Source organism: Drosophila suzukii, chromosome 3, assembly GCF_043229965.1.
Source record: "Drosophila suzukii chromosome 3, CBGP_Dsuzu_IsoJpt1.0, whole genome shotgun sequence".
Classification (NCBI taxonomy): Eukaryota; Metazoa; Arthropoda; class Insecta; order Diptera; family Drosophilidae; genus Drosophila; species Drosophila suzukii.
In genome coordinates, this window is record NC_092082.1 from 64,046,239 (window position 1) to 64,057,215 (window position 10,977).

The 10,977-nt window shown below is 41.5% G+C and overlaps 1 protein-coding gene across 1 annotated transcript; it reads left to right on the top strand.

Moving 5' to 3' along the window:
- The first annotated feature begins 680 nt into the window (after positions 1 to 680).
- Osi5 (Osiris 5) lies at positions 681 to 3,912 on the top strand. The gene is made up of 3 exons (XM_017082638.4): positions 681 to 1,089; positions 2,000 to 2,478; positions 3,257 to 3,912. Exons 2-3 carry the CDS (start codon positions 2,160 to 2,162, stop codon positions 3,550 to 3,552), a joined length of 615 nt encoding a protein of 204 aa, XP_016938127.3. The 5' UTR covers positions 681 to 1,089; positions 2,000 to 2,159; the 3' UTR covers positions 3,553 to 3,912.
- The last annotated feature ends 7,065 nt before the right edge of the window (positions 3,913 to 10,977 follow it).

Below are 10,977 nucleotides of genomic sequence, written 5' to 3' on the forward strand. Positions count from 1 at the left end.
TTCACTGATAGCAGTAACTGGTGATGCAGAATGTGATAACTGAACTGCTTTGAACTGTGAAAAGCCCGTAAGTGCACTATTTCATTTCGTTTCTGTTATATTTGATCTCCTAATACCAACTGCACCAAATCAATCCGAACTATCTGTTAACTTGCCATTGGTCACACAGTCCCACACCTGCTTACTCCCCCGACAATTTGGGGCACAACTGCTGTCTCATTCAATCAACTCGATTCCGTATACCACAATGCACATTGCACATTGAATTGTGGTCTCAATTGAATGTGCGGCAAATGAGATTCTTTTAATGACGATGACGATGATGATGATGCTGCACAACAATCAATTATAACAAGTTGCCACAGAGACCGAGCCTCGGATTCGGAAAGAGATACTGATTCAGATTCAAGTTGGGGCAAACAACGGTTACAAAGGCCCCACTCAAACGAATCGAATCGAACCTTGGCTGCTTTCCTTGGTTCAAAATCGGAGATTCGAGATGGAGCTGATGATCTGCTGCCAGGGGGAGATACTTTCTTTTTATTGCCGACACCGACACAAGGCAAACGTAACGAGTTCAGATCAATTTTTGGTTGACTCGCTGCCAGTTCGGCTCAATAACGTCCGACTTGTTTTTGTGTCCGCTGCTGCGGTGATGTGTTTAATTTTTTACATCGATTGGGGTTTCAAAATTTCCAGAAAATGGGTAAGTGTGAGCCGTGCGTGTGTTTGTGTTGGACAACAATATGATAAATATAAAAATTAATACATTGAGAGTGAAAGTTATTGCTTTTGGAGCGCAGTCGATCATCATGGTCGTCATCATCATCGCTCGAATAATCATCACCGGCAGCTTCATGGTTGTGAGAGAAATGGTGATAATGACGACCGAAGCGGGATTTTGATGCTGCCATGTTGATTTCTTTCGCCTGCCCGATGGACCCCGGTCACGTTAACTTGATTAATAAGTTTGGCGGTATTACAAAATATACAAAAGCTGTGCAACTGCTTACGAAATCTCCAGAAAACGGTTTCCCGTGTCTCTGTCTAATTGAATTACGGCACCAAGCTGCTCTCCAATTTTTATGGGTGAGTACGCTAATTATACCAGTAACCTTGTATAATTATCAGAATAAATAAATTGTGGCAATTAACATGGCCCTTAGATTTTCACATTGATTTCAAAATTCGGACAGCATCGAAGAAAGTGGAGATGATAGCAGTTGATAGAAACGATTCCTTGTTGGTACAATAAATAAATGTGGTATCACATTATGCCATCGTTAATTCCCAAACGTTCACAGGGAAAGAGATCATATATCTGACTAGTCAAAATAAATTAACAAAAACTTAATTACTCTTAATAAAAAAACACACTTTCCTGAAAAGATCCAAATAATAATGAAGGAATGTGGTTTGATTTAAAATGAATGTAAAGTTTTATTTATTTCTTAATTTTTAATTCCTGTTAGCCCTGTAGCTTTCGGAAATTTTCTAGCCCGATTTACTTTCGATTGCTAATTGAATTACGACCCCAAGTAGCTTACCATTTCACCCCTTTTCCACGGTCTGGCGACCCATTTTTATGGCCATTGCATGAGCTGGTCGACGCAAATTGCCACTAAACGTCTTCATCGCTCATCTTTCGGGCGGGGTAACTTTCGCTTTTTCGGCTGACACGCTCGCCAGTCGGCTAATGGAGTTGTTTGGGCCGCCGGAGAACCGTGTGAAGTGGAGTAGGAACAAGGTGTGGGCCAGGAACAAACCCGCAGCACTTTAACCACTTCTAATCTGTATAATTTGGCCGAGAGCGCCGAGTTGAGTGAACCACAGGCCAAGTTGTTGGTGGAACGGGCGGCAGCCAAGCGCATCCCACGGCTGTCCGACCAACTGACCGTTGAAAATTGGAAAAATTGCAACGGCCAGTGAAGAAGAAAATTGCACGGCCGAGGCAAAAAGCAGAGAAACGCGAACTGAAAGCATATTTCTTTCTTTCCAGAAGCACCATTGTTTTAATTTACAATTGTGACAATTCGGCCGGGGATGCTTGAGTGCCCTTGTTTTCCCCCCCTGGGAAAGTTCCCCGTGGAAATGGGAGCTATAAAATATGACCAGGCAATTGTCAAGGCTTTTAGTTGAACTTGAAGCGTTTTGGCAACATGTTCCGCATCTTCCCGCTGCTCTGTCTGCTGCTCTTCTCGGCTGTCCGCTCGGAAAACTGCGACCAGGATGCGAGTGCCACGTTGTATTGTCGCGGGGAACGGGCTCTGCGAAATGTCCTGCGGAACTTAAATCGCAGCGAAAGACCCCTGGTGGTAGTTAGGGGCCTCGAGATAGTGCCTCTTCAGAACAACTCACTCAATAATGTGGACCAGGATCAGGACCAGAGCCTTCTGGATAGTCTGTCCTTCTATCTGCGCACCCACGAGATTAATGTAAAGCTTGCCGATCTCCTCGAGGATGAGGCGCAAGTTTCAGGTGAGTTCAAATGTTACACAAATACATGCATGTTTGAGTTCAAATTTTCATTATTTGTGTGGAATCGATTTTTTAACCTGATTCTCAAAACTAAATATTTGGTTTTATGAAAACATTATTTAAACAATCATATATGGAAAGTGTACTTTTTCGAAAACGATTTCTCATCAAATCCGACGTCTAATGATCATATATCTTTTTTTGTCAAGTACTGTGCACTAAATTGATTAAAAATAGGAAAATTTCGTCCATAAATAAGAAGAAAGGAAAAAGTCTATCAACTTTTTCCAGAAAAAGATGTTAAAATTAATTGATTTTGTTTTAAATTCTTCGATTACATAGAAGTTATCTGAACTGAAAAATATAATATTATTATTTATATTTACGAAAAAAGTTCATATTTATATTTGCAATAATGTGCAGCAAAAAGTCTATAATTACAAGTCTATTTGCATTGACATGCAGTTCTTTGGAAGTTTCATGGCAAATGTGTTTTTGATTGCCTCTAAAACTATTTTAGCATAGACTAGACAACTTTTTGTGATATTTTTGATTTAAAAAGCCTTTTTACAAACCAAAAGGCAATTATTAAAGGTCTACTTAGAATTCACTTTTGATTTGTAATATCTGTCGCATTGCTGCTGTATCAAAACTCCATTTGCCATTTCAATGACAAATTGGCATAACATCAAGGGTACTCTGCCAAAAAACCTAATCCCGCAAAAACAGCTGCATAGGCAGAAGTCACATGGTCATAAATGTTTTTTGATTGTTTCAGAGGCCCGCAAAAAGGATAAGGGCCAGGGCATGTTGTTGGCCATGGCTCTGATGTTTGGCAAAATGATGGCCGTGATGGGCTTGGGCGGAATAGCGGCTCTGGCCATGAAGGCGTTGGGCGTCTCCCTGGTGGCCCTGATGATGGCCGGAATGCTGGGCCTGAAGACAGCCGCTCAGCAAGGCGGGGAGACGAGTCACAGCATTTCCTATGTGACCGGCGAGGGACACGGACATCACCACAAGCGAAGGCGCCGGTCGACGGGTCAACAACCCTTGGCCTACAGGGGCTGGAACTGAAGGACCTCCGCTGTTGACGTGCACTTTGTTAGTTCTTGTGTAGCACTTAAGTAATTTAATAATTTATCCATCATGCAACAGACCCCAGTTGTTTTTATCCCGACTGCAATCGAATCGAGTGCAGTGCCACTCGAGACGTTGCTGCCGCTCCGAGCAGTTGTGTTGCTGTTGGTGTTGCTGCTGCTGATGTTGCTGCTGCTGCCTTGGATGCTGCTCTTTGGTTTATGAAATCGGTGAAAGTTTATTTGAGACGAGCTCGCATTGTGTAGCCATCAGCATCCGCAGCGGCAGAAGGCAACCTACACATGGCCATAACGGTTGTGTTTGTGGCTATACCCTAAAGCCCCCAAGTTACCTCTTTTTGGCGAAAAGGTGGTGTCTTCAAGAATTATTAATAGTGTTATTTGATTTTCTATTTTGGGATCGGGTAAAATATAGTTCAGAAGGGGTAGAGTCCAAAGAATTCAAAGTAATTGATCTAATTGAAAATATAAACATAGCTAAGACTTGTTGCTTTCTTTTTAAAGCAAAAATTTTTAATTTTACCAATTTTATTCAGAATTGATTTTGCATAAATTGATTAATTATTGAAAAACATTTAACCAACATAGATTTGGAAAAAATTCAGAATGAGTGGAAAAGTAAAATCAAGTCTTATATCTTGGAAACATAGACCGAACATTTTAAAGAAAATAGTTTAGCAAAATGTACATATATATGTATATAACATAAAATATATCATGAGCTCAGAGAAAGAGCATCTCCAGTTCGAATTCGCCCGATTAAAAAAGCGGATTTCCTCCTTCTTGTTTACGGTGTCGTCATTTGTCAGCCCGCTTTCGTGCAGTGTTATCGATGAAGCTGCCAGATACCGGATATCGGATACTCTTCATCGGTTCTCTGCTGATCTGCGCTTCAGATAGCCCCGAAACCGAACTCTTGTTTTCCGTGGAATCTGGTACACGACCACTGGCGCACTGGAGCTGGCCGGCGCACAGATTGAATTTGCATAATGCGTGGCCAACTTTCACTGGATTTTGGCAGCGCCAACGGTTCTTTCCGACCACCTAAAGAGCCGTGGGCCAGAGTGGCAACAAATTACAGCCATGGGAGACCCCGAAAAAACACAAGAAACAAGATGCGCGTTCTGTTACACAATACCATTAAAGCCGCGGCACTTGAACGGCCAAAACCCGTTAAGCGGCCGACAGGGATACGGCCACCACAACTTGGCCAAGAGCAACTTGCTCTACCTTTCTTTGCCCCTTTCCCCGGCTCTGCGAACCTTGTACCGCCGCCTAATTGCTCCGTCTACTGGTGCTGCTTCTTTTGTTGGATCGCTCCTCTGCTAACTTTCCCTTTTCAACGGCATTTTACGAGCGCGTCTGTTGGCCGTAATTAAATTATAAAATAAGTTCATAAAGGCAAATTTGTTGTTTTACAATTCGTATATGATCTGCTGCTTTATATAAGCGAGCAGTTGCTCCGGAATTGATTTTCTAAACGGCGCGCTTTGATTTTTACCCGTTTGCCAGTTTGCCAGTTGACAATAAAAGCAGCAGCTTTATGGGTTTATGAGCACGACGACCACGATGATGATGGTGATGAGATGGCTGCCAAGACGTGTGTGAATGCTGGAGCTCCAGTCCGTACAGTCCGTAGTCACAGGTCCACAAGTCCAGTGCATAAATGAAAGTTCATAAAGAAATTAGCTGATTAATCGTCGTTCGATGAGCTTGGAACTGGGAAAATGACCAGGCCGAGCCAAGCCCGATGGCCAAGTTGGGATGACTGACTGAAAGTGTCACGCAGCCTACATTTCAGCCGCTGACTCGAAAATTTCACTTTTCAATGATGCTGCGCGGCATCGTCCGTTTCACATGTAAATTAATATTCAACCCAAATACCGCAAATTCTTTACTTGAAATGCTGGCCGTATCGGTTACTGCTGGGCTTCTCGCCGGAGTCCGTATACATAATCCCCTTTCCGGTATTATTATGCAAATTTCGCATTAATTCGAATGGCCGTAAAAGGGAAAATGCGTTCTATTAACCTGACATTTTTATGGTTTTGTGAAATCTCCGTCTGCTTTATTTTTAGGGTGTGTGTTTCTTGGATCGGCGACCAACTTTACTTTTACTTATTAAAATATGCAGCAGCGATGCTAATCGGAAGGGGGTAATTAATGTTTACCGGCGGGGCTTTATGAATAAGAGGCTCCTTAATCCCCTTGAAGCCTTCCGGCTTGTGCGAAATAAGTTGCATCACCGCTTTTCACTTTCCCTGATTCCTTGGCACCATTCGGCAATTTGAGTGCAAATATTTGCCATTCCTATACACACATATTTATCTGTTGCCATGGCTGCTGTGCTGAGCTGTGTGTAAATGGCTCACTTCTGACCACGACTTTCACCGAAACATTTTTGTTATTTATTCATTAAATTTTTGCCCCTGATGTTGCCCTGCGATGCCTCCACGGATGCTTCTGTTGTTGTCCATTCTGGTTTTTGTTGCCGTTCAATAAAACCCGTACCTACACATACCTACATGGCGTACACGAAATTCTTTTTGCATGACCGCGGCAAAAAGATGAAAAATAAAAGCGAAAAAGTCCAACGAAATTAAATGTAAAGTCAACATGGAATTTTTTAGCCTCGCCAGTGCAAACACACCCACAAAGTGGCAATTGATTGGCAAAATACGAGCCGGGTGAAGAAAGATGTCAGCAAACAATGTGAAATTGTGCTACCAATTGGTCGAAACTTTTCTGTTTTCTGTTTCTGTTTCTGTCGGTTGGGCACGGTACATCAAGAGTCCGTGCCCCGTTGAGATATCAGGCCGGCGATCGCCAGAACCCCGTAATTCACGCCCTCGATGCTTTCGGTGCTTATGCAAATTGGGCAGAAAATAAAAGGAAAAAAACTTTCACGGCTAAGCCATTTGGCTTTAATTTAATTCAAGCGGCTAGAAAAAGGGCCTCTCCGCTGATAGATAATACAGTAAAATGGCCTCTGTGTGGGACACAACGGTCACCATCGTTCGCTCGTTCCACTAATGAGTCTCAGGCCCAAATTGATGTCAAGCAAAATGAAAGTGAGAATACGATGATATCTCCGGCGGGCCCAAAATAATCATCGCTGCCGGTCGACGAGCGCTGAGATCTTCGATCTGCTGATTGAAGCCCACTCAGCCATTGGCCTAATAAGTAGTGTAATTATTGAGATTTTCTACGCGATGGTATTTGACCATCTTTTCGGAGGCTTGTGACCAACTTTCATAAGACATTAAGGTTTTTGTGGGCAAATACATAATTTTACCGGGTGAAAATGCAAGTGTATTGCGGAGGAAATTTGTTTGGTTACGAGTAACTGTTCGGGGATATAAAGCAAATAAATAAGAAGATAAAACTTAACAGGATAACATAAATATTTCACTTAAGCGTTTTAATTTTAAATTAGTAAAAAATAAAATGTAACTGCTTTGTCATAATTTTAATTTTAAATTAAAAACAAATAAAATGTAAATGCTTAATCATAGAATTCGGTGTTTTTTAACAATGTTACTAATTTATTAAATATTGTTTTTTATATAAAACGGAAAACAAATAATTTAATTTACTTAAAATGTTAAGAGTATAATTGTTAATGTTCTTAAGTATTTTCTGCACACAAAAATTAAAATTTTAAAAAAGTAAAAGCTATTTAAAAGAAGCAAAAGAATAATATTACAACTTTGATACTGTTTTGAAAATGTAATAGACAAAATCATTTGAGGTAAAACATTTAGATACCAGTTGTAGCAAATTAATCCCTGCTAAGAATAAAGGAATTTTTAATGTAATTTAAGCTCAAAGGTCAGAGGGATTTAAAATGTTCATTCGACGTAACAAATCCTTTTTGGAACCAAACGAAATGATGCAAAGAATCGTATAAAAAGGCCAAAAGCATTTGGCTTCACATCCTAGCTACGTACAGTTGTTAAGCTGACCTTTGGCTTCCGTATATCCACAACTACAAAGTTTACCAAAAATATTTGATAGATGATATCGCAAACGAAAGCCCACTTATACAACCACTCCTTTTGTATGCTAAGCAAGGTAAATTTGCCCTATTTTAAGGGAACAAAGGATATTTGAATTGGCTGTTATGCTTGGCAACAGGATTGCTATTTCTGTTTCTCTCCCCTCTGGTTACTAAGCTAACCTTTATTTTTGGGAAAACAAAAAAGGGGTGAAAAATGAAAACAGTTTTAATGGCCAAAAGTGTTTACGTCCATTGGGTGAGTTGCTGATGTAATATGCCAGCAGCACAAGTTGTGCATTGTTTTTCTTTTTTCGGAGCGTTTCGAGACACTTGCGATTTGTTTACCCTGCTCTGTGACAGCCATAAACAATAACAGCAACACCCCAAACACAGCAGCAACATCGGGCAGCAGCAGCAACATGAGCAACAGCAACAGCAACTACTTGCCAGATCCAACTACGAGCGAAATTCATTCATAAAAAGCACACACATCGGACACTTGGACGGCTGCTTTTCGCATGAATGGCCAAGCCTGTTGGCCATGCTCTTGGCCATTGGCCATTGGCTCTTGGCCGTTTGGCAGTTGGTAGTTTGGAAGTTGGATGTTGGCCGTTGGCACATGCCAGCCGACAAATGGAGGCGTTCACACTCGGCGCGTGAACCGACATAAGTTCGGCCGTTAAGACGGATGTGCAGCGGCATTCGAATTTGCATGTTTTTGCAGCTCTGAACCCATTTGCATCCGAATGTATGCCGATTTATGGGGCCGAAGAAATCCCAAAGCGGAATTCCAGCTTAAAGATCGCATCGCTTGTTTTGGTTTTCTCCTCTGGGAGGCTGCACCCATTTTGCCGTTGATGTTGCGTTACGAAATGCCTTACACTTTTACCACTGCACGCCTTTATCGATTGACGTCACACGGCCAACTGAAAGCTGATTTAATTGTGGTAGCAAATTACACATACGCCCCATCGCCCATCGACAATTTGGCACCCATTATGCGGATGATTCAGGGGTTTCGTAAGCTGCACCGCAGCAGATCCGTATGATAGTGTCGGATGTCGCAGTCACAGACATTCACCTTGAAACGGGAGCTCGGATCTTTCCAAGAAACCAACCACCCAACGGAGCACACCGCAAGAAAAGCATTGAATTGTCACCTAATTTCGCTACAATATTATCATGTAAATTTCCGTTGGAAAATAATTACAGATGTGATACTGATTATTATGTTTATCACGTGGATATTATGTTAAAATGGTTCTTTAAAGCGAAAAAAAAGGATTATAAAATAAATTATATATTGTATGATAAATTTTATTGTGAATTTTATTGTGCGTTTCGACTGTCTTAAGATATAACATAAGGTGTAAGTAATTTTGATCATCAATTTTCCATTTTTTTAATAATCAATGTTCGGAAAAATTGTGTAATTAAATGCATATTTTATTTATTTGCTTACTTGAGATATGCCTAGTGTTACAAAGTACAACCTTATACCTAATTGACTACACAAGTTTTAAATCTTTAAGAAATCAAATAAAGCTTAGCTTTAACTTTATTAATTATCATTGAAATGCAAATTAAATACATATTTGAACACTTCATTGTTACAATACCATTTAAAAAAGACCAACAATAGTAGATCGATTTTGATAGAATCAGACCCATTGATAACTTATTAAAAATAAAGACTTATCAAAAATAACTGAATACTTAGCATCTAATTAGCAAAATTGTATTTTAAAACAAGGAAGAACGCTTTAAGATAATATAAGAAACTCGTTAATCAGCTAAGGGGAGTGCGAGGGAGATGGAGATATGCATACAGCAAATCGGCTGTATCCGAGATGGCACACATTATTTGTTTACAACTTTTTAATGAAGGCTAGTGATCCGTACCAAGAATGTTTATATTTATTGGGTCGGTAACGCTTCCTTCTACCTGTTACATACTTTCCGACGAATCTAACGGGTATGAAAACATTTCCGAAACTTAAAAAAGTCTGTAAATAGTAATATTTACATTTCCGAAATGGAACACAAAATTGTACTACATTTTTTGAGTTTAATGTTTTTTTATGTCAAGCAATAACAATAACTTTCAAACTTACAGATATTTTCTCTCAGTGCACTAGTCCATCATCTGCGGGTATCTCGCATCTTGCGCGCATCCGTTTTTGTTTGCTTTTCGTGTAATTTCTCTTTCATTTCACTTGAGCAATTGAAGCGCGCTGTTATTTGCACTTTTGCTAAGCTCAAATTGTTGACTAATGTGTCACAATTGCCGAGTCAGGTTGTTTCTTATGATTATGCCCGCAGAGGTGTTTTCACCCGTGTACTCAAACTGCCCGAAAGAAAGGCCCGAACAGGACGTGCCTATCATGCCGTAGATCCTACCCTGTGCTATCCTTTCTCCGGTCCCTGTCCTAGTTACATAACTGTCTTTATAAATCACACTTTATGTTGCGTAATAAAAACAGACCCACAATAAACTCACCAAAATGAAAAGTAATTTCAAGGCGCGCACATGCGGTAAACAAAACTATTTTCGGTGATACCGAATGGAGAGGGGGCTCTAAAACGGAGATGACATACAGACCAGGGGCCAGAAATAACAGTAGTATGAAAATATCATACACACAACTTTCATTTCTTGCGGCAAAGTGCCCGAAAAACAAAAGCGTTCAAAAAATTAACAAAAAACCAGAAGAATATATGACATACATATGAGGGGGGTCTGGGCTTCGAGGGGGGAGGCGGCTCCCAGGGGTTAAGGGGCGGGCTGTGTGGAGGGTTAAGCTGCGCAGCACCTGTTTATCACCTCATGTGTTGTAATCTGTGAGGCTCCAGAAGCAACTATATCTCTTTGTCTGCGTGTGTTAATACAAGGAGATGGGCAGAAGACTCTGCGGGAAGAAGCGTCTTCTGGGGGCTCTCCACCGGAGTCTCTGTGTGTGTGGGGGAGAGAAGACAGACAACCTTGGCTTTGGATCTGCTCTCCGCTGGAAACTTTCTCGCGCTCTCGCATCCAACAGCCCTGCTGCCTGCGCCGACGTCGGCCGAAGACAGAAGACGCGTCTTCGCATGCGCATGCGCAGCGACTTTCTTTAATGCGGAAGCAGACAAAAGTCTCTGCCTGCGCTTGCCTAATGCGTCTTCTAAGCTTGGAAGCTGCCGAGAAAGAGTGGGAGAGAGGGAGAGCCGGCCGCGGCCAGAAAGAGAGGGCTGCTGCCTGCGCAGAGCGCCAGAAAGAGCGCGCAGACACGTGTGGAACAGGGCTCTTCGGAGACGGAGACCCTAGCTGTGTGTGTGGGCACTGGCGCTTTTTACATAATTTTACGTTATGCCGCTGCCGAGGCGACCGCTACGTTGGAAACTCTTTAAAAACAGCCTGACAGC

Coding starts and splice junctions, on each gene's coding strand:
- Osi5 (XM_017082638.4), top strand. CDS start 2,160: ATGTTCCGCATCTTCCCGCTGCTCTGTCTGCTGCTCTTCTCGGCTGTC. Junction 2,479..3,256: donor GGATGAGGCGCAAGTTTCAG/GTGAGTTCAAAT, acceptor TGATTGTTTCAG/AGGCCCGCAAAAAGGATAAG.